This window comes from Medicago sativa, chromosome 1, assembly GCF_051527215.1.
Source record: "Medicago sativa cultivar Bolivia chromosome 1, Bolivia_mono, whole genome shotgun sequence".
NCBI lineage: Eukaryota > Viridiplantae > Streptophyta > Magnoliopsida > Fabales > Fabaceae > Medicago > Medicago sativa.
The window spans coordinates 22184710-22206909 of record NC_140749.1 but is presented as its reverse complement, the minus strand read 5'-3'; the positions used below and the strand labels follow the sequence as shown (position 1 = coordinate 22206909).

The 22200-nt window shown below is 33.3% G+C and overlaps 2 protein-coding genes, 1 long non-coding RNA gene and 1 other non-coding gene across 5 annotated transcripts; 2 read left to right on the top strand and 2 right to left on the bottom strand.

Moving 5' to 3' along the window:
• Nucleotides 1-2777: 2777 nt before the first annotated feature.
• On the bottom strand, nucleotides 2778-2896 carry LOC146953638 (5S ribosomal RNA). The gene has a single exon (XR_015025063.1). It is a non-coding gene; the product is annotated as a 5S ribosomal RNA (ribosomal RNA).
• Nucleotides 2897-4016: 1120 nt separating this feature from the next.
• On the top strand, nucleotides 4017-8607 carry LOC146953636 (isoliquiritigenin 2'-O-methyltransferase-like). 2 transcript variants are annotated; one of them, XM_085710921.1, is made up of 4 exons: nucleotides 4017-4480; nucleotides 6727-6992; nucleotides 7225-7289; nucleotides 8116-8607. In XM_085710921.1, the coding sequence occupies exons 1-4, from the start codon at nucleotides 4053-4055 to the stop codon at nucleotides 8413-8415; spliced, it is 1059 nt and encodes a 352-aa protein (XP_085567047.1). In that variant the 5' UTR covers nucleotides 4017-4052; the 3' UTR covers nucleotides 8416-8607. The 2 variants fall into 2 exon arrangements, with proteins under 2 accessions (XP_085567047.1, XP_085567045.1); XM_085710919.1 differs by having other exon boundaries at nucleotides 6727-7043.
• LOC146953637 (uncharacterized) lies at nucleotides 4536-6821 on the bottom strand. Its single transcript, XR_015010956.1, has 2 exons — nucleotides 6686-6821; nucleotides 4536-4742 (listed from the first exon to the last, which is right to left on the bottom strand). It is a non-coding gene; the product is annotated as an uncharacterized LOC146953637 (long non-coding RNA).
• A 1657-nt stretch (nucleotides 8608-10264) lies between the features above and the next one.
• On the top strand, nucleotides 10265-13322 carry LOC146953635 (uncharacterized). The gene is made up of 5 exons (XM_085742122.1): nucleotides 10265-10643; nucleotides 10899-11232; nucleotides 11602-11737; nucleotides 12013-12324; nucleotides 12996-13322. Exons 1-5 carry the CDS (start codon nucleotides 10265-10267, stop codon nucleotides 13320-13322), a joined length of 1488 nt encoding a protein of 495 aa, XP_085598248.1.
• The last annotated feature ends 8878 nt before the right edge of the window (nucleotides 13323-22200 follow it).

Here is a 22200-nt window from a genome sequence, read left to right as displayed (position 1 = left end):
ACCACTCCTTCTCTCCCACAATATTAAACCGGGACATCATACAGCTGTTGGGCCTTACAGGGAGCCAACACTGGTGTGGATTGACACATTTGAGAAAGACCAACCACACAAGTGAGAGAAATATCACACTGGTGTGGATTTGAAACTGGTATGTATTTTGTCACTTATTTGTTGTTCAATGTGCACTCTTTTTATCCAATGTTAAGTTTTAAATGATATTTGATACATCACAATATCATCTCCCTTAAGTATGACGAAATTCTAGCCCGTGCTTGACACGGATGTCCATACTAGTTCTAATTAATAAGTATATTACATTTAACCAATAAAAAAGTTAAAGATATAAATTTCAACCAAAAGTTAAAGATATAAATAAACAACATGTAAAATAAAAATGTCTAAATTAATTCAAGAGGCTTAGCCAAGCCAAGGTATTGAGTTCGACCATCATGTTGGAAGAGTTGGCAACATGATTATCTTGAGCAAAAGAACTCGAATTAACAATCTTAACTAACTTACCTTCTTCTTCTCCCTCCTTTTCCAACATTCTCAATATCAAACTCGAATTAACAATAACCGAAGGCAAATGAGAATTTCGCTTGCCAACAATCCGATCCACATTATCAACATTCCTCTGTAACAATCCTTCTTTACAAAGAGCATCAATCATAATCCTGAAAGTAACAACATTAGGATAAACTCTTTTCAAAATCATGTAACCATAAACCTCCCAAACAGTTTCAAATCGATTACACCTCTGAGCAACATGAAGCAAAGAATTAAAAACGATACAAAATCATAATTCATCGATATAACGAATAACATCGAAAGCAGCATCAACTAACCGATCGAGAACAAGAGTCAAGAAACTCAGAAATGTTGATGAGTGAATCGATAACCGCATGAACCGTATGTGAGTAAAGTAAAAAATGAAGAGTGTGTTGAAAACGGTGCGTTTTGGTGGAAGAAAGAAAATGCGCGTTATTTAGTTGTGATAGTGAAGGGGGTTAAATTGATGGAAATGAATTGAATTTGGTTAAATTGATGAAAGATAAGATAATCTCCCAATTTTGTTTGGTTCGAAATGAATTGCATATTGAAGCGATGATGAGTTGTTAAATGTTGTAGTATGTGAGTGTCAGTGGAGTTTGTGGTCATAGTGAGTAACTCGAACTCATTCCTGCGTGAAGAAGATGGATTTTGCTACCAATATTTCATTACTCTTCCACTCCATTCCCAAAATAATTGACCCAAATTGATTATTTCACACTAACTAATGAAATTAATACTAGCTGATTTATAACTGAGAAAAAAGTAATTACATTAAAAAGTTTTTTTTTTAAACAAGTCAAAATGAATTATATTAACACTGACAACTTAATCATTTTAGCACAAGGCGTGCCAAAGTAACCACGTAAAATACAAGAGTCAGTCAGAAAGAAACAAAAAGTTAGTCAATGCCCCAAACACTGAAAAGGGCCTGACCACCAGGACTAAGTTCCGAAAACAAAATTAGCCTTACAAGCTTTCAGCCACCACAACGATTGTGACTTAATTTTATCTAACAACTGAATAATAGAACATTCCTTATTTTTGAACAACCTGCAATTGCGTTCGTTCCATATGGTCCAAACACACAAAAGCCAAATCATATGTAAAAAGGATCACCGCTCCTTCTGACCTCATGTGTAATTAGTAAACTGCAAGAAGTGATCAGAATGAACCTGAGAGTCCACCCCATCAAAACCAATCCAAGCCTGCACCAACGGCCAAATAGCACTGAAAGTAGGACAAGACAAAAACAAGTGGTTAGTATCCTCGACATGACCGCACCCCGCCACACACAACCGCGCCACTGTAGTGATAATGCCACGGTTAACCAAGTTGAATCTAGTAGGAAGCCTATCCCGAAGAAATCTCCATGCAAAAATCGAAACTTTCAAAGGGACCTTTTTGTGCCAAATGAGGTCCAGATTATGACATAACTGAGGTGTCTCCTGAGATGTCAACAAATCATAAACCGCACGAACAAAGTAACCCCCATTCGAATCCAAGAGCCACCGCCAAGAATCAGAAATAGTGTCATGCAAAGTAACATTAGAAAATAATTCCCTACACCCCTGTTACATTAAAAAGTGAAATAGGTCATTCACATTTATTAGATTTGATTGGGATTTCTTTTATGACTCATTTGTGAAAAACTTAAAAGTTCGTTTGTTATAAATTTTTTTTAAAAAAAATCACTTTTTTAATCAAATATATATTTTTAGAGTATTGTATGTGTTTGTTATTGTTTTTTAAAATCATCCGAATTTAAAAAAAAAATCTTAAAACAACTTTACATGAGAAGATGTTAAGAGTAACTTCTTAAATTTGTGAAAAACTTAAAAGTTCGTTTGTTATAATTTTTTTAAAAAAAATCACTTTTTTAATCAAATATATATTTTTAGAGTATTGTATGTGTTTGTTATTGTTTTTTAAAATCATCCGAATTTAAAAAAAAAATCTTAAAATAACTTTACATGAGAAGATGTTAAGAGTAACTTCTTAGAATATATATTTTGTTTAGAGAAGAGAAAATAAGTATCAAATTTTCGAAACAAATTTTTTCTTATAGTTATATTCTTTTTTTTTTTTTTTGGTAGTGGCCGGGGTTTGAACCCCGGACCTTGCATATTTTATGCATTGTCCCAACCAACTGAGTTAAGCTTACGAGGACAAAAGGGTGGGAGAGGTGCAACACAAGGACTTCCCAGGACGAGGACAAAAGGGTGGGAGAGGTGCAACACAAGGACCTCCCAGGAGGTTACCCATCCTAATACTAATCTCGCCCAAGCACGCTTAACTGCGGAGTTCTGATGAGATCTGGTGCATTAGTGCTGGTATGATCGCACCTTTCTTATAGTGATATTCAAACTAACTAAATGATTTTATGAAAAATAAAAAATTATTACACTAAACAAACGCATAATATATTCTAAATTTTTATAAAAACTCTAAAAAAAATTACCTTAAATTATCGAATAAAAAATCATTTTTATATGTATTTGTAACAAACAAATCCTTGATTTGTCTCTATATTGTATCCTAAGCTTCGGTGAAAATATTCATTTTTCAACATCAAATGCTGCAAAAATTCAAAAGGGAAGAACATTCAATTTTTTAATCAAAAAGTCAAGGTACAATCCTACTTAAATCTCATCATAACGTCATTTGATGCTAAACACTTGACAAATTATTCAAAGAAGAAGAAACTAAACAACTGTCTTTATTTTAATTGTTAAAAAAACTAACTGTATTTTAAGTAAAGTTTTGCTAAGAATATTTTTAAACTTTATTAAAAGTATAAAAGAATATTTTTTTTTTAACTTTTAAAAAAATGAATACATGATTTTTGACAAGTTATATTGTCATTTTGACAATTTATACTCCCTCAAATCCACACTAATCGTGATATTGTACGACAATCTAATACATATTAAGAAAAAGGGTCTTGCTAACAAGTGTCTTAAGGACATTGTTTAAGGAACCCACAAAAAGAAACTGTCTTGAAAATACAAGTCCAACACATGTTAAAGTCATAACCGTACAATTTCCAATGCAAAAGTTGCTATTTTTAGATGCTTAAACAATGCCCTTAAGGCACTTGTTAACATTTTCCAAAGAAAAAATATGATAAATAAGGGAAAGATAACAACAATTTTACGAAATTAACCTTATTAAGCTTGATGTATGTTCATTATTATAAATATAAAGTAAAAAATAATAACTTAAGAATGATACACTTAATATTAATTTAGAGATACTATTGAAGAAAAACAATTCAACTAAAGCTACTTGAATTACCATATAAATGACACTTTCCAAATTGTGAATGTCAATACCTGCTCCAAATAATATTCAAACTTCGAATCATTTGACTTAAAAAATAATATTCAAACATAGAATTCGTCAATGATGACTATTCTACTGATGATTACTTATAACTATTGAGGAAGTATGTTCATATAACGAGCACCAAAACTAGAGAAAGTGCAAAACTCATAGTTAAGATGAGTTCCAACACCAAACAAACTCAGTTTCCCCCTGAGGTTGAAAAAGTTGATGATGCTTATCTTTCTGCGTTGTTATTATGTTTTAGTAGGATTTTTCCTGCAATACTAAATGCTGCTATTGATCTCAATTTATTTGATATCATAGCTAAGTTACAAAGTTCAAGTGAACATTCTAGTTTTTCTGCTTCTGAAATTGCTTCTGAGCTTCCAAATCAACACCCTGAATTGGCTGAGAGGCTTGAACGTATGTTGACTGTGTTGGCTAGTTACTCTCTTCTCACTTGCTCCATTCGTACCAATGAAGATGGTAAGAAAGAAAGAGTTTATGCTCTCTCATCAATTGGTCAATACTTTGCATTGGATAAAGATGGAGGCTCTTTGGGTCCACTCTCAGCATTAATCCATCGTGGATATCATGATGTTTGGTAATTAAATATTATTTATTCAAACTGTTTCTTCAAGGAATAAGATATACACTCATTTTCTTTTTTTGTTTTGTTGGTGAAAGCATATATACTACTCTGCTATTAATTAACATAGATTTTTTAGTCTTATTTATATGAAAAAAGTAACAACTTTTAAGTAGTATTTATTTTTTACATGACTATTTTTACTTTATTATGGTGTTAACATTCCGGCTTTTAATGGAAGAAGATCCTAGTAATTTTAAATTCGATCGCTGGGTACCTAAGCAGGGGCGGATCTCTATTGAGACCCCCAGGTGCCGTGGCACCCCCCAAGTTTACTATATATATAGTATTTGTTAAAAATGGTAGAATCATAGGGATGAAGATCATAGATGTAAGCAAGATAGCAAGCATAAGAGTACTCATGAGGGTACTCTTATCAAGTGTCAACACGGAAACGGCGTCGATCAATTCTTGCATCGTTTGAAAATCAAGAAAAGCGTGCAACTTGTTGTAATGGTGATGCAATCGTCTGTGATTACGAGTGCCTGCACAACCACCGCAAAGGTGAAGCTTCGTTCTGATTTTTCTGCAACATGCTTAAGCTGTTCAAATTTTGTATTCGATCCCGGCGGTGCGTTTTCCTTGATTCCGATGTGCGTTGTTCTCAAAGTTTTTCGCCACACTCGTTCACGTTTGTGGTGGATACCTTGGGATCGAGGGAGGCATAAGCGTCTTTCCAATCAGAATGAGATAAAGAAAAGCGCTTTCTTCATAATTGTGTTTGGGAAAAGCTGTTTTGGTCCAAAATCACTTTTTCATACCTTTGGGAAAAGCTGTTTTGGTCCACAATGGCTTCAGTTGTGGGTTTCGAAGAATTGGAGAGTGCTTTTGCACAATCTCAGTTTTCTGAATCATGGTTGGAAGTATTCTGTTTGGAATTGCGTTTGGGTAAAGTGTGTTGGTTCAAATGGGTTTGTCATATTTGCATAATCACTTCCCATTGAATCGCGTTTAGGTGAAGCACTTTCAGTTCAAATAAAGCTGTTTTTCTTGAAAAAGCACTTCTGGAATAAGTGGTTAAGATTGTTAAAAGAAGGAGGAAGCTAACAACGCATAAGAGAGGTTTAAGCACAGAGTTTGAAGTTTTCTCATCTTCCACCAGTGGATCATCATCTTCCACCAGTGGAAATGGTGAAGTTTATAGGCTTCAATATGGGCTTTCTTAGATTTGCTGGATTTCTTTGTTTTTACTAGTTTACATTCCATGTTTCCCTTAGTCTTTATAGTATACAAATTCCAATTGTATTTTCATTGTATTCCAAACTCAAATTGGTGAATTTCCCCATTTTGAGTTTGAGGGAGGCTGTTAAAATAGTTGGAAGTTATATGGAGTTAGTTAAGGTAGTTAGACTAGAGTTAGTAATCAACTATAGTTAGTTGATAACTAAACTAGAGTTAGTAGCTTGGTTAGAAGTTAGTTAGAGTTAGTTGCTCAAACTAATCTCTATATATAGGAACACCATTGTACACATTCATATCTTTTATCAAAATCTATTCATTCTCTAATGAGTTTCTTTGAGTATCTCCCTCATGAGTACTCTTATGCTTGCTATCTTGCTTACATCTATGATCTTCATCCCTATGATTCTACCATTTTTAACAGTATTATCCATAATACAGCAAGGAATTTCCAGTTGTTCTAGCGGATAGGGGGTGCTTTTACAAGGCTAAAGGTCGTGTGTTCGACCCTTTAGCCAGTATATTTTTGATATTTTCTTGTGCATTTTTAATATTTTATCAAAAAAAACGTTCCCAAGGAGAATCGAACCCGCGCATTTTTAATATTTTATCAAAAAAAACGTTCCCAAGGAGAATCGAACCCGCAACACAACACTTATTTAAACAAGGCTAAAGGTCGTGTGTTCGACCCTTTAGCCAGTATATTTTTGATATTTTCTTGTGCATTTTTAATATTTTATCAAAAAAAACGTTCCCAAGGAGAATCGAACCCGCGCATTTTTAATATTTTATCAAAAAAAACGTTCCCAAGGAGAATCGAACCCGCAACACAACACTTATTTAAAGCAATTCAAACCACCAGATCACTTATTATTGTATGATAATATTTGAAATATTGTAATATATAAACGTTCATTAAAAGTGGAGTATACAAAAGCATTTGGCACCCCCAAGAAAATAAGTGAAAATCCGCCACTGTACCTAAGTATTGCTCAAAACGATTATGTTGTTTCTTTTTTCAGGTATGATGTAAAAGATGCAATTATAAACCCTAACAACAATGACCATTTTCATAAAGTTCATGGATCACCGGCTTATAAATATTTGGAGAAAAATCAAGAGCTAAATCAAATTTTTAACAAAGCAATGGCTCAATCTGGTCCATTAGAAATGAAAAGGATTCTTACACTATATAAAGGATTTGAGGGAGTCTCAACACTAGTTGATGTAGGTGGTGGAGTAGGGAATGCTTTGAAACAGATTATATCTGAATATCCTTCAATAAAAGGCATTAATTTTGATTTACCCCAAGTGGTTCAAGATGCACCAACTCATCCAGGTAATATATATACATTAGTGTGTGTGTGTGTATATATATATATATATATATTCTTCTCTTTTTATAGTGGCTACGTTTTTTTTATGAATGAATTGAATAATTAGGAATCCTAGAAAGAATGGAATATCATTGTTTAGCCAAAATTAATAATTAGAAAATGCACATTAATCTTTGCTTGCAGGGATAGAGCATGTTGAAGGAAATATGTTTGAAAGTGTTCCAAGTGGTGATGCCATCTTACTAAAGGTTAGTGAGTACATGAGAGGGTTTAGATTTATATTTTAACTTACCATGTGAAAAGAAATCTTAATTAAAAACCACATTTTTTGGTCGCTAATAAATTGGTCTTTTTTTTGTCAATAAGTAGTTTAGTGGCTAGATTCACACACATAATGTGTGGAAAAGTGCGGAATCCGAGGTTCAAACTCCGGCCCTTGCACATAATTTCTCTGGTAGCTACCAATTGAGTTACACTTACAGAACAATAAATTGATCTTTAAATTGGTCTCTAAATGACTTTTGCAACTAATTTAGAGATCGATATGGATTTGGTCAATAATTTTACAGCAATGATTGGTAGACACCCTTAATGTGTACACCCCTTTGTACCACTCTGAAAAATTTCAGTTAACCAAATATATGATCTGTGTGACCACATTTTTTTTAGTTGCGTGACCACTATTTTTCCAGAATTTATTTGGTTAACTAAGTGGAAAAATAGTGGTCACACACATTTAGTTGCGTGACCACATTTTTCAGCTTCTAAATAGTGGTCACGAAACTGAAAAAATGTGGTCACACATAACATACATTTGGTTAACTAAAATTTTCCAGAGTGGTACAAAAGAGTGTACACATTAAGGGTGTCTACCGATCTTTATTCATAATTTTGAGGATTCAATCTCTAAGTCAATTTATGTTGTGAACAATAATGATTTTTCATCTTTACATCAATCATTACATAGAGTGTTTCTAATAGTCTTGGGTTGGTGAATAGTAACTAATAATCCAGTTAATGTGGCTTAAAATATGTCCTAACCACATTTATTCTATTTTTCTCTTTTCATTTTAGCTTGTATGTCACAATTGGGCAGATGAAGAATGTGTGAAGTTTTTAAGAAATTGTCACAAAGCTTTGCCAAAACATGGAAAGGTGATTGTTTTGGATTATATAATTCCTGAGGTCCCAAACCCAAGCAAAATCTCTAAGCATGCTTGTGCTATTGACAATCTCATGTTTTTAATACATGGTGGAAAGGAAAGAACCGAAAATGAATTTCAAAACTTATGCATGAGCTCTGGATTTTCCAAATTTCATATTGCTTGCAGTGATATCTCAGCTATGTCTGGAGTAATGGAATTCTATAAATAAAGATTACTGAGCATTTTACTTGGATTTTCAATATGTTGTAACTTGTAATAAATATTCTTGAATAAACTTTAATATATGGGTGAAGTAATGTAGCAGTGCATAAAGAGAATTAGCACTCTATTTTACTTTGGTTAGATCTTATGTTCACATTGATCATATATAATGATAATAATAAACTACGAGTTAAACAAATATTAGATTTACTTATTAGTGATCAAAAAAGTAAATGATTTGAGAAGGAAGACCTTTGAGAAAAGTTTGGTAAAAATATTGAAGCAGATCAAAGTTACTTTCTTGCTGAAGTCAACAACATCACAAGGAAGACCTTTGAGAAAAGTTTGGCAAAAATAGTGCCATGCTCTTTCGCTGAAAATGGTAATGATGACCAAATTGAAACAAGTTCTGTGAGGCTCGATCCAACCCACGACTTCGTGTTGGAAAACGAAATCCTTAACACAGAAATTACGGTGAAAGATTTGTTTCCCCCTTCCGGAAGGGATGGTTTAGATAATGATCATGTCTAAGAAAGATGCTTGAGACAAGATTACGGCTCACTTGGCCGAAAGGAGACTTTAGAAGCCAGATTACAAACAAGAGATGGTTGTGTGAACCATTGAAAGGTTTTGTCGAGGCAATTGGTAAAAAAACTAAAAGGAATAATGGTTGAAAGACCAAAAAACTCAATAACATGTTCGTATTTCAACGCGAGTTGGTTTCAGGATGTACAATTTCTAAACGGAGACAACAAAATCAAAGATAAGATGGTTCTCATTGGATGCCTTTAGACAGAATGGTTAATGTCAAAACTTGTGGGGGCAGAAGACATCTCAAATTCTTCAAATCCTAGTGAGCCATTTTCATATCTTGATTATTTATGTCTCAATTCTTGGTTATTCCAAGTTTTGTTTTTTCAATTCGTTTCATAGTGTAGGGTTTATATCCTGAAACTACTCATATTTTCAAATTTTTTGAATTTTTACCATTAACAATTTGTCAAAGGAATCATCTTTGTGACAATGTAATGTGTTAACATAAATGGCGAATATTTGAAAATGCAAGTTTAGGTCGTAATTATACTTGATACAAAATTGATGGTCTTTCTATAAGTCGTCTGGATATGTTTTTACTTTTGGAGGATTGGTGTTTGGTTTGGCCAAATTGTGTTCAGGTGGCCTATTTGAGGGGCTTGTCGGATCATTGTCATTTGATGTTGTCGATTGATGAGGAAAACTGAGGTCCTCAGCCCTTCCGTATGTTGAAGTGCTAGCAAGATATCCCCAGGTACAAACAATTTGTGATTAATAAACGGAACTCTTTTCAGATCGACGGTTGGGGAGGTTTTGTTTTAAAAGAAAAATTAAAGTTAATTAAAGGGGCTCTAAAGGAGTGGAATGTTTCTCATGCTAAGAATTTACCAAGCAAGATTGATGCTCTAAAATCCCGCCTTTCATCCTTGGATTGTAAAGGGGAAGAAGAGGTTTTGTCAGATAATGAAATTGCGAAGATGCATAGTATTACTTCGGACATTCACTCCTTGCCGCGTATTAATACAAGCATTTGTTGGTAGCAGTTCAGATCACTTTGGCTAAAAGAAGAAGACGTAAATTCTAAGTACTTTCATTTTGTTTTGTTTGGTAGGCTGAGTAAAAATGCTATTTCGTCGATTTTGGTGGAGGGCACGGTTGTAGAGGGTGTGCAGCCTATCCGCCAGGTTGTTGTTTCTCATTTTGTGTCTCACTTTAGGACGCGGAATGTAGTAAGACCGGGTGTGGAAAATCTTCATTTTCGGAGGTTGTCTTTTTCAGAAGGTGGTGTTTTGATCAAACCTTTTACATTGGAGGAAGTCAGGATGGCTGTGTGGGATTGTGACAGTTTAAAAATTCTGGGTCCAGATGGTATAAATTTTGGATTTATCAAGGAGTTTTGGGTTGATTTAAAGGATGACATTATGCGGTTTATTTCAGAGTTTCATCAGAATGGCAAGTTGACTAAAGGTATCAATAATACTTTCATTGCTCTTATTCCTAAAGTTGACAATCCCCAAAAATTATATGATTTTCGACCTAACTCATTGGTGGGGAGTATGTATAAAATCTTGGCGAAACTTTTAGCAAATAGATTGTCGGTGGTTATCGAAAGTGTCATTTCTAAGTCGCAGTCTGTATTTGTGAAAGACAGACATATTCTTGATGGTATTCTTATATCAAATGAGGTTGTGGATGAGGCTCGTAAGTGTAAAAAGAAGCTTTTGTTATTTAAAGTTGTTTTTGAAAAAGCTTATGATTCAGTTGATTAGGGTTACCTAGATGTCGTAATGGAAATATTGTCTTTTTCGACGTTGTGCAGGAAATGGATAAAGGAGTGTGTTTGTACAACAACGACGTTAGTTTTAGTTAACGGTAGTCCAACTAATTAATTTCCTTTAGAAAAGGGATTACGTAAAGGTGATCCTTTGTTTCCTTTCCTGTTTTTATTGGATGCAGAGGGTCTGAATGTCTTGATGAAGGCTATGGTTGAGACTAACATTTTCACGGGGTATAGTATTAGGGTGCAGCATCCTGCTATCATTTCACATCTTCAGTTTGCGGATGATATGCTTCTTTTGGGTGTTAAAAGTCGGGCTAATGTTCGTGCTCTTCGAGCTGTTCATGTGCTATTCGAGTTGATGTCACTCATGAAAGTGAATTTTAATAAGAGTTTGTTGGTTGGGGTTAATGTTCCAGATTCTTGGTTGAATGAAGCGGCGTCAGTGTTGAATTGTGAAGTCAGTAAAGTTCCCTTTTTGTATTTGGGTTTTCCTATTGGTGGAGATCCGAGGCGATTATTGTTTTAGGATCCGGTGTTGTCCCGCATCAAAAATAGATTGTCTGGGTGGCAGAGTAGATTTCTTTCTTTTGGTGGTCGTTCTGTTCTCCTTAAGTCTGTCTTGTCCTCTCTTCTTGTCTATGCTCTTTCCTTCATCTAAGCTCCATCAGGTATTGTCTCTTCTATTGAATCTTTACCGATTAATTTTTTTAGGGGAGGGAGTGAGGATTGTAGGAAAATTGCTCGGATTGGTTGGCATAATATTTGTTTGAGTATGGAGTATGGAGGTTTGGGGGTAAGGAGGATGAGATAGATTAATATTGCTTTGTTAGGTAAATGGTGTTAAAGGATGTTAATGGACAAAGGGGGTTTATGGTATAGGGTGTTGGTAGCTTGGTATGGTGAGGTGAATGAGAGGTTTGAGGTTGGGGGCCGGAGTGGTTCTTCTTGGTGGCAGGAGGTAGCTAAAATTCGTGATGGTGACGGTGTGTGTATAGAGGGCGCTGGTTTGAGGAGTGTACTCGGAGGATGATTGGAGGTGGGACAAATATGTTTTTTTGGATTGATATGTGGTTAGGAGGGTCCCCTTTGTGTGTGCTATTTAGGCATCTTTTCGATTTGGCAGAGAACAAGTCAATTTCAGTGTCGGATATGTGTGATTTTGGGTGGGAGGAGGGAAGGACGGCTTGGCAGTGGTGTCCGCGGTTGCGGGCATGGGAGGAGGAGCTGTTAGAGTGTAGGATTTTACTTTATGATATTTCTTTGCAAAATAATTCCGCAGATTATTAACAGTGGAGGCTTGATCCTCGCAACATTTATTCGGTGCGGAGCGTGTATCGGAAGCTCACTAGTCAGGAGTTCCTTAGCTTTGATGGTACTTCAGATTTCATTTGGCACAAACAGGTTTTATTGAAGGTTTCTATTATGGCTTGGCGTCTTCTTCGAAATCGGTTGCCGACAAAGGACAATTTGGTTGCACGTGGCATTATTTCTCATGAAATCAGTTGTGCGCGAATGGTTGTGGAGGCATTGAGACTGCTCATCATTTATTCCTCTCTTGCCCCTGTTTCGGTTGACTGTGGAGTCTTGTTCGGGCGTGGATTGGTATCAAATTGGCTGATCCGTACCATTTACAAGATCCATTTTTTCAGTTCGTTTATTCTTCAAGGGGCGTGCACGTTCGGTGTTCTTTTTTGCAGCTTGTTTGGTTATGTTGTGTTTGGGTCTTGTCCAATGAAAGTAATAATAGAATTTGGTGGATGAAGACTTCTAATATTAATGTTCGTTTTAATTCTCATTTGTGGTGGTCGAGCCTGTTTGTTTCTATTGGCTAATTTCTTTTGTTGTTTGTTTCCTTTGCTACTTGATACGCTGTAAATTTGTAAACTTTTGAACTCCTTTCTCGCACACCTTGTGTCTTTAAAGAGTCACCTTTGGTCGTAATATATTTCATTTTAATTGTTAAAAAAAATCTACTAATTACATTCTTTTAATGAAACATACTCATAATTTTATATTAGTAACACTAGAGGCAATAAAAAATAGTGTAATTATTATTATTATTATTATTATTATTATTATTATTATTATTATTTTGGAATAAGTGTAATTGTTTTACATACATGGTCCTCATATATAAAAATTTTGGGTGGGAGGAGGGAGGGACGGCTTGGCAGTGGTGTTCGCGGTTGCGGGCATGGGAGGAGGAGCTGTTAGAGTGTAGGATTTTACTTTATGATATTTCTTTGCAAAATAATTCCGCAGATTATTGACAGTGGAGGCTTGATGCTCGCAACATTTATTCGGTGCGGAGCGTGTATTATAAGCTCACTAGTCAGGAGTTCCTTAGCTTTGATGGTACTTCAGATTTCATTTGGCACAAACAGGTTCCATTGAAGGTTTCTATTATGGCTTGGCATCTTCTTCGAAATCGATTGCCGACAAAGGACAATTTGGTTGCACGTGGCATTATTTCTCATGAAATCAGTTGTGCGCGACTGGTTGTGGAGGCATTGAGACTGCTCATCATTTATTCCTCTCTTGCCCCTGTTTCGGTTGACTGTGGATCTTGTTCGGGCGTGGATTGGTATCTCATTGGCTGATCCGTACCATTTACAAGATCCAGTTTTTCAGTTCGTTTATTCTTCAGGGGGCGTGCACTTTCGGTGTTCTTTTTTGCAGCTTGTTTGGTTATGTTGTGTTTGGGTCTTGTCGAATGAAAGTAATAATAGAATTTTCAAGAACAAGGAATGCACCATTCACCAACTCTTAGATAAAGTCAAGTTACACTCCTTTTCGTGGATGAAGACTTCTAATATTAATGTTCGTTTTAATTCTCATTTGTGGTGGTCGTGCCCGTTTGTTTCTATTGGCTAATTTCTTTTGTTGTTTGTTTCCTTTGCTACTTGATAGGCTGTAAATTTGTAAACTTTTGAGCTCCTTTCTCGCACACCTTGGGTCTTTAAAAAGTCACCTTTGGTCGTAATATATTTCATTTTGATCGTTAAAAAAATCTACTAATTACATTCTTTTAATGAAACATACTCATAATTTTATATTAATAACACTAGAGGCAATAAAAAAATAGTGTAATTATTATTATTATTATTTTGGAATAAGTGTAATTATTTTACATACATGGTCCTCATATATAAAAATTTTGGGTGGGAGGGGGGACGGACGGCTTGGCAGTGGTGTCCGCGGTTGCGGGCATGGGAGGAGGAGCTGTTAGAGTGTAGGATTTTACTTTATGATATTTCTTTGCAAAATAATTCCGCAGATTATTGACAGTGGAGGCTTGATCCTCGCAACATTTATTCGGTGCGGAGCGTGTATCAGAAGCTCACTAGTCAGGAGTTCCTTAGCTTTGATGGTACTTCAGATTTCATTTTGCACAAACAGGTTCCATTGAAGGTTTCTATTATGGCTTGGCATCTTCTTCGAAATCGGTTTCCGACAAAGGACAATTTGGTTGCACGTGGCATTATTTCTCATGAAATCAGTTGTGCGCGACTGGTTGTGGAGGCATTGAGACTGCTCATCATTTATTCCTCTCTTGCCCCTGTTTCGGTTGACTGTGGAATCTTGTTCGGGCGTGGATTGGTATCTCATTGGCTGATCCGTACCATTTACAAGATCCATTTTTTCAGTTCGTTTATTCTTCAGGGGGCGTGCACGTTCGGTGTTCTTTTTTGCAGCTTGTTTGGTTATGTTGTGTTTGGGTCATGTCGAATGAAAGTAATAATAGAATTTGGTGGATGAAGACTTCTAATATTAATGTTCGTTTTAATTCTCATTTGTGGTGGTCGAGCCCGTTTGTTTCTATTGGCTAATTTCTTTTGTTGTTTGTTTCCTTTGCTACTTGATAGGCTGTAAATTTGTAAACTTTTGAGCTCCTTTCTCGCACACCTTGTGTCTTTAAAGAGTCACCTTTGGTCGTAATATATTTCATTTTAATTGTTAAAAAAAATCTACTAATTACATTCTTTTAATGAAACATACTCATAATTTTATATTAGTAACACTAGAGGCAATAAAAAAATAGTGTAATTATTATTATTATTATTATTATTATTATTTTGGAATAAGTGTAATTATTTTACATACATGGTCCTCATATATAAAAAAAGTCTATGAACAGACTTAAATATAAAAAACTTGGATTAGTAGGGAAAAAAAAAGAGAACGACGCCACCCTTAAAGATCTAGAATAGTCCACATTTTCGAGTGGCTTATGATATTGTCAAACTTACTTTTCCAGTCAAACTCAAGGTTTTGAAACTCCAGTCCTTAATCGATCATCATGCTAGCATTTTCCACAATTTTTCTTTTTTAATTAGCCAAAAAAACAGAAATCTTTGACTATTAATTATTAGTTATTGATAGTATTAATTTATATGCATCATATATCCCACGCCATACATTATTAAACTAATTTTTTTTGATAAAATACATTATTAAACTAATAAAACTTAATTCATCATATCAATGCAACAATTTTTAACTCTAAACTTGTCATTTTCAACTATTGTATAGAATAAAAGAGTTAGTTGATTTAATTTTAAAATTATTCAGGTGAAATTTTGTTGTTTTTCAAACTAATTTATATATATTTATTTATGATTAGTCACCGGTTGAACACACACATGTCACAAGGTTTTGATCACAACTATCCTTAAATTTAAACTTGATTCACAGTAGTTAAAGTTATAATTTGTAATTTCTTTATATGAATCAAATGTTCAAGATAGTTTATTATTTTTTGGGAAAATAGAGTTGACCAATTGTAAGTTGAATATTAAATCAAAGGTAAAAAAAAAATGATAAATGAGAACCGAATTATAGTTGATGTTTACAAAAGATAGAAAGGCATAACATAAAGATTAAAGTCATTAATATAATATTAGAGAGTACCAAAAAAAGAGAAGAAGAAAGTCAATAATATTCTTCACGTTCATTATTCATCATCATTTTCTTATGGAAAATGCTACTTCTCAAGAAAAATAGCTTCAAGAATTTTTCAAGAAATAGTTGGCAAATTTTAATTGGATGATTTATTTGTCCACTTCCTATTTTTCAGCCACACCTCCTTGAATTGTGGCAAATAGTGTATTGTGATTGGCTATTCTTTATTCTTGAAAAATTCTTGATGTTATTTTTTTAGAGATATAGCATTGCTCTTTTCTTATTTACGCAAAAGAGCAATGTTATTTTCAACGAATTAAATAATCACTAATCAATAGTGAATCAGTTATGGCCATTAAGGCTGTGTTTGCAAATTGCAATTGAAAATTGTAACACGTTTAATCATTACCCATTTTATTACTCCCTCCGATCTCAAATGTAAGAAACTTTTCACTTTTTGGTTCATTCAATAAATGATGTATGTGGTCTATAATAAAGTGAATGAATTTAAAAAGTGAAAAGTTTCTTACATTTGAGACCAAAGGAAGTATGTTGCTTTTACTTTTCTTTTTCTTTTTTCCTTTTCAAATGGCAAAATCTATCCATATCCATTATACAATCATTTCCTAAATTGCTATTGAGCCCAAATCATGAGTGTAGTAGATGTAATGTTGAAAAAGGTCCACGGCGGTTATACTATATATATATATATATATATATATATATATATATATATATATATATATATATATATATATATATATATATATATATATATATATATATATATATATATATATATTCACCATGTTTCACGAAGTTTACTTTCTTTATATTTAATATTTTCTTATGCAAAATCCAAACTTTCTTGATTTTAGGTTTACTAAACACATATCCATTTATCTCAAACAATTTATTTTGAACACCACCAAAAAAACTAGGGTAAATTACACTAACCTCCCTTCAGGTTTATCTAATTACATCCCACCTCCCCTCTATTTTTTCACTCAACAATAAGACCCCCTGCTATCTCCATACATCCTCCGTTAAAACAATTTTCAATCAATTAAAGACAATGAAAACCCTTCCCCCTTCTGTTATCTTTTGCTAAAATTGATCCATTGTTGCAATTGGCAAAGTTCTAACCATCAATTTTTAACGATAATAAAACTGAGAAATCAATATAAATGCCCATTTTTCCCAGGATGAAACCATGTAACGGTGGCAATAAAAATCAAAAAGAAAATAAGGAAAAATCAAATAACTTGAAATCAAGATGTGGAACTAGAATCATGAAACGATTGAAATAAAAAAGCAAAATAAGGAATATGTGACTCTGTAATCACGTGCTCAAATGGGTGGAGAAGAAACAAGATGTAGAATCATTACAAAGGATAAAGACTCTATTCTTTCAAATTGGCTCCTTATTGTTACAACATGGTTCAATAATAATTTCTTTTTATGTTACTATATTTTAATCTGCTCTGAAGCTAGATTCCATCAACAAATGAAATCGTCTTCCTCCATGGAAACAAAAATATTCTTTTTTACACTACAAAAAACTTGTTTGTTTTGACTTTTAACAGCTAGCAAACGGTGTTAATCTTTAAAGGGAGGTATTTAACTATTTTAAAAGAACTTTGGGCAGGTTAATATCTATTATAAAACTAGAGGGGGTGTTTGTATCATTTAGAGAAACCTTAAGGGAGGTTAGTATAATTTACCCAAAAAACTATATTACACCACCCAAAAAAAACAATTTATTTTGAAGTGTTATACAAAATCATTTGTCAAAAAAAATGTTATACCAAATGTATTTCTTTAAATGTTATATTATCAAAGGAAAGTGTGAGAGAGATGGTGCATGAGTAGATGCATGTTGTACTCCTATATTTTCTCTGTGTTGACGGGAATATTAAAGAATTCAATCTTTGACGGGAAACTTTTCATAAAACACGGCATCTACTTTTATTCAGTGCAGTGCATTCGTCACATAAGTGAAAACTATAGATTTCTTTGAACTAATACATTTGATTACGATAATTAATAAAAACTAGACTCTAACCCGTGCGATGCACGGGTTTTGTATATAAATATTATATTGATTGTACATTCAATACTATCCTATGAAATGACTGCAAAAAACAACAACAAAAAATGCAAAAATTACACTAATTTAAATTATTAAATTTCTTTTCTTACCAAATAATATTACCAGGTTGTGTTCTTGAATTTATTTATTCTCAATCTTCATATTCGATTACATTCATGTTAAAAGAAAACTAAAATAAACAAATTGAAAATAGTAAACATTTTTGAAAAGTCAGAGGGAGAAATCAAAGTAATGTTATAATCTAGTGTAGTGATTTTTGCAAATAAAAAGTCAGAATAAATAACTTCAAGTAACAATATATGAGAAACAAAGAGGCTGACAAAATTATCATCGGAATCAGTCAAATTATCAACAATTTTAAAAATGCAACTTTAATATCGTAACACGTAGTAAGCATATACCAAGAAACTGATCCTAACCGCAAGGGCCGTTAATTCTATAAAAATGAAAAGGAAAATGAACTTTTATGTGGTAACTGAAATAAGAAGAAATATGAAAAGGAACTTTTATATGGTAAACGACAGAAAATAATAACAACAACAAAAATAATAATAATAATAATAATAATAATAATAATAATAATAATAATAATAATAATAATAATAATAATAATAATAATAATAATAATAAAAAATACTGCCATCAATAAAGGAACCATTAAAAATGAAAAGAAATTGTTATCAGAAAAGGAACCGCTAGGGCGTTTGCGTCTTTAAAAAAATGTTTTAGTACTGTGGTATATCAATTTTGGAAGCAACAATATTTCAATCAAAAAGGAAGTGACTTAGTGGGGAGAGTTGTAAAGTGTAGCCAAGAGGTACCCGGTTCGAATCCTTGAAAAACCCTTTTTTTCATAAAAAATATTCAGACCCGCCAAAAAGGGCGGGATTAGGGTTAGGTCAGACTGTCTAACATTTATATACTAGACCATCGACCCGTGCTCCACACGGGTCCTACCGACTAAAATATGTACGAATAAGTTATATCATAATAATAATAAAATATGAAATATTCACATGATAAAAATGTATTACATTAATCATATCATCTTGACATTAATATAGTTTGAAAACCATACATTTTACATTAGTTATCATACATTACAAAATACTATAAAAACGACATTTGAAGTGACATTAGTATTTTCACATTCATCATTGGTTATCATCAACCTGTCTTTTTTTTTTTTTTTTACGTATTCAACTCATCTCTTAAAGTAACTCTTGTTAATAGTCATTACAAATAAAACAAACAAAAATTGACTCCTTTGAAACTTGATCCAAGTCTTACACCAATTCCATATTAAGTTTGTGCTTGTGTGGCAAGAGTTTGTAATTCCCCTCATTAAATCCTACCATGACATTCTCTAGCTTATATGTTCCTCCTTCTTCAATCTTTCCTTGAATCGTTGGCACCAGAAACTTATGAACAGTGGCATGGATCCGTCCTCGCTAAACAAAAAATAACATGTCATTAACATAAACCATAGTATATGTTATCGTAGTGGCAACTTGAAAAAAGGATCATTTATTTATACAATCGATTTATATAATATACCTTCTCATCAACCAATATCATGTTCATGAAGATGATATCGTCTGGATTTTCCTTATCACGGATCAGCCATATATGGGCCACACAGACAATCAACTTCAAATCCTTCTTTCCACCTGTCACAGCTGAAATGGGGGTGAAAATGTTTGCCATATTAGCAAGTGCAAGAAACAGTTATATTTGGTTAAAGTAGATAATGGTTGTATTCTCACAACTAAGTGGTATTTAAATAGGTAATTGACAATTCTCTTTATTAGTTTCAAATGTGAATGATCATAGTCTTCTATTGTTAATAATTACTATTCATTGCAGCCATAAAAGCAATTAGAGCAATAGTAATTGATTAGCATAAAATTGAATCATTGCTCTTAATAGGGCGTAATTGGTAGAGCTATTAATAGGGCGATTAAAGCAATTAAAGCTATTGCAGCCATAAAATCAGTAATTCGATTTGTGTGATAACCATGTCATAATTTCTTTTAATAGATAGTAATTGGTAGAGTAATTAGTGCATAATGTATAAAAGCAATTAAAAGCAATTCTTATACGAAAATAAAACTGAATAGTGCATAAAAGCAATTGAATAGTCCAAACAGAGAGCATCAAAAAAGTGTCATTACCGTAAATAATGGAAACAAAAAATTTAACAAAAAATGCTTTGCATCAATTTTTTCGTGATGCAATATTTTTTTTGCTAAATTTCCTGTGCATATTGATGCAAAGCTCTTCTATATAGCGTGACAAATGTGTTTAACATATTTTTCGTGGTTATTTTTTGTCATTGGAGCATATTTGATATATATCATATTCGATTAACTTATCCGTGTATTAAGTTTTTCGTGACAAATTGATATAAGTTCGTCATAATTGCTTTTATTAGGTAGTTATTGGTAGAGTAATTTGTGCACACTTTTAAAAGCAATTAAAAGCAATTCATATACGAAAATATGCAGGTTAAAAGTTTTCAATTGCCATTAACTACGATTTCAAGCCATTAACTACGTTCTTAATTGCCATTAACAATGTGTCATTCGTTTTTAATTGCATTAAAAATGTGTTATTCGTTTTTAATTAGCATTAAGTAAGTCCTATGAGAAAATGATGAGTTTGAGAATATAGATTGAATCAACGGGTGAGATTAAAAGCAATTGAAAGCAATTCCTATACAAAAATAAAATTGAATACTTGTTAACAAAATATTCATTTTTAAACAACAACAAAAAATATTAAATCCAACCAAAAGAGAATTTAATTTGCAGACTCCGTTCATCTTAGAAGTTTACGGACTCCGTTCATCATATTTAAATAGAAAAAGATTAAATCATCAAGTGAAACAAACCTGATTTTGTACATGCACTGTGAAGAACGAACATTTAACTTTAGTGGTAAAATTTGGGGGAAACTTCACCTTTAAACGCATATCTTCCCATCACTCTATTTCGGATAGCAAATTAAAGTGAAAAAAATGTATGTGTGAAACATTGTAATGTCAGTACGAAGAACACCTTTTGATCAGCAATTAGTGTAAGGGATTGTTGATCGTCTTTATTTGCATTAAATACGTCTTCAATTGCATTAACTAAGTAATATGAGAGAAAATTTGTAGACTTTGAATCAACGGGTGTGATCAAGTGTTAAAATAGATGTTGAACGGATGAGATTAGATTAGTCATTAGTACATGTTTAAGAGGGAAAAATGCTAGGGATTAAGGCAAAGAATGGTGAATTAGGGCAAACATGATAGCCAAACAAGTCTAGCTTTTATAATAAAGGATTCATAAAAAATATTCAGACCCGCCAAAAAGGGCGGGATTAGGGTTAGGTCAGACTGTCTAACATTTATATATATTAAGATATAAAAAAAGAGATGAGCAATAATACGAGAAAATAAAAATGTGTTTGCTTATCTTATTTCGTTTGATTGAATGAAAATAGAGAGAAGAGAAATATTTTTTTTGAAATGGAAGACAAGAACTACATGAGAAATACACACTCCTTTCAAGCATAAATACACTCTTTTCTTCTCTTTATGTTAAAATATATACTTCACACCCTTGAATTTTATGAAATAAATATTATCAAAAATACAACATGATTTGATATATGGTGAATCAATTAAAAAGACAGTATCAGTAATTTGAAGTGATTTAAATATCAAATTAGGTTTTCAAAGTATTGATCAATCACTTAGCATGTATCAATTAACCTAAATAATTAACACATATCAAAATTATGGATTACTAGAAATAAAGAGTAGGGAGAAGAAAACCGAATTCAAAGAGGTTCTCCAAATCTTCCTTGCTATGTCATGCACGTATCCGTACTGTCGTTTAACTCGTTCAGGCAAGTGACGGTACACCTTCTCAACACCGCCTATGATCCAACTTGAATACCAAAATATCTCCTAAAACTCCTGGATCTCTCGGTGATCCTCGTACGACATCCAACATATATACGTCAGCCATCTCCATACGATCAAGCAATGTACGGTAGGTCTTCCCCTCTCCATGACCCCTTTGTATCTCCCACTTGGCCAACGATCGGATAGTTTGAGATATACTTTGCACTTACATAAACACTGTAAAGATGAGGAAAATGCGCCAAAAACCATGCCTGCACAAACCAAACAAATCACATTTATAAGTTATTACCAAGAAATTGATGCTTCTGTTTCTGCATATGTGCAGGACGCATCGGCAGCTAACAACCGATGGAACCGGCGACTGTTAACTGCCGAGGAAAACTTTAGCAGTTAACTACCGATGGTAATAACTGGCGACAGTTAACTACCGAGGGGGAATTTGCATCTTTTACAGGTGTTTTTCAGCCTTCTTTCAAATGTCAACAACAATTTTCTAGTCATAACCCTAGTTTGGAAATTCATTTGGTAAGTTTCACTTAGAAAGAGG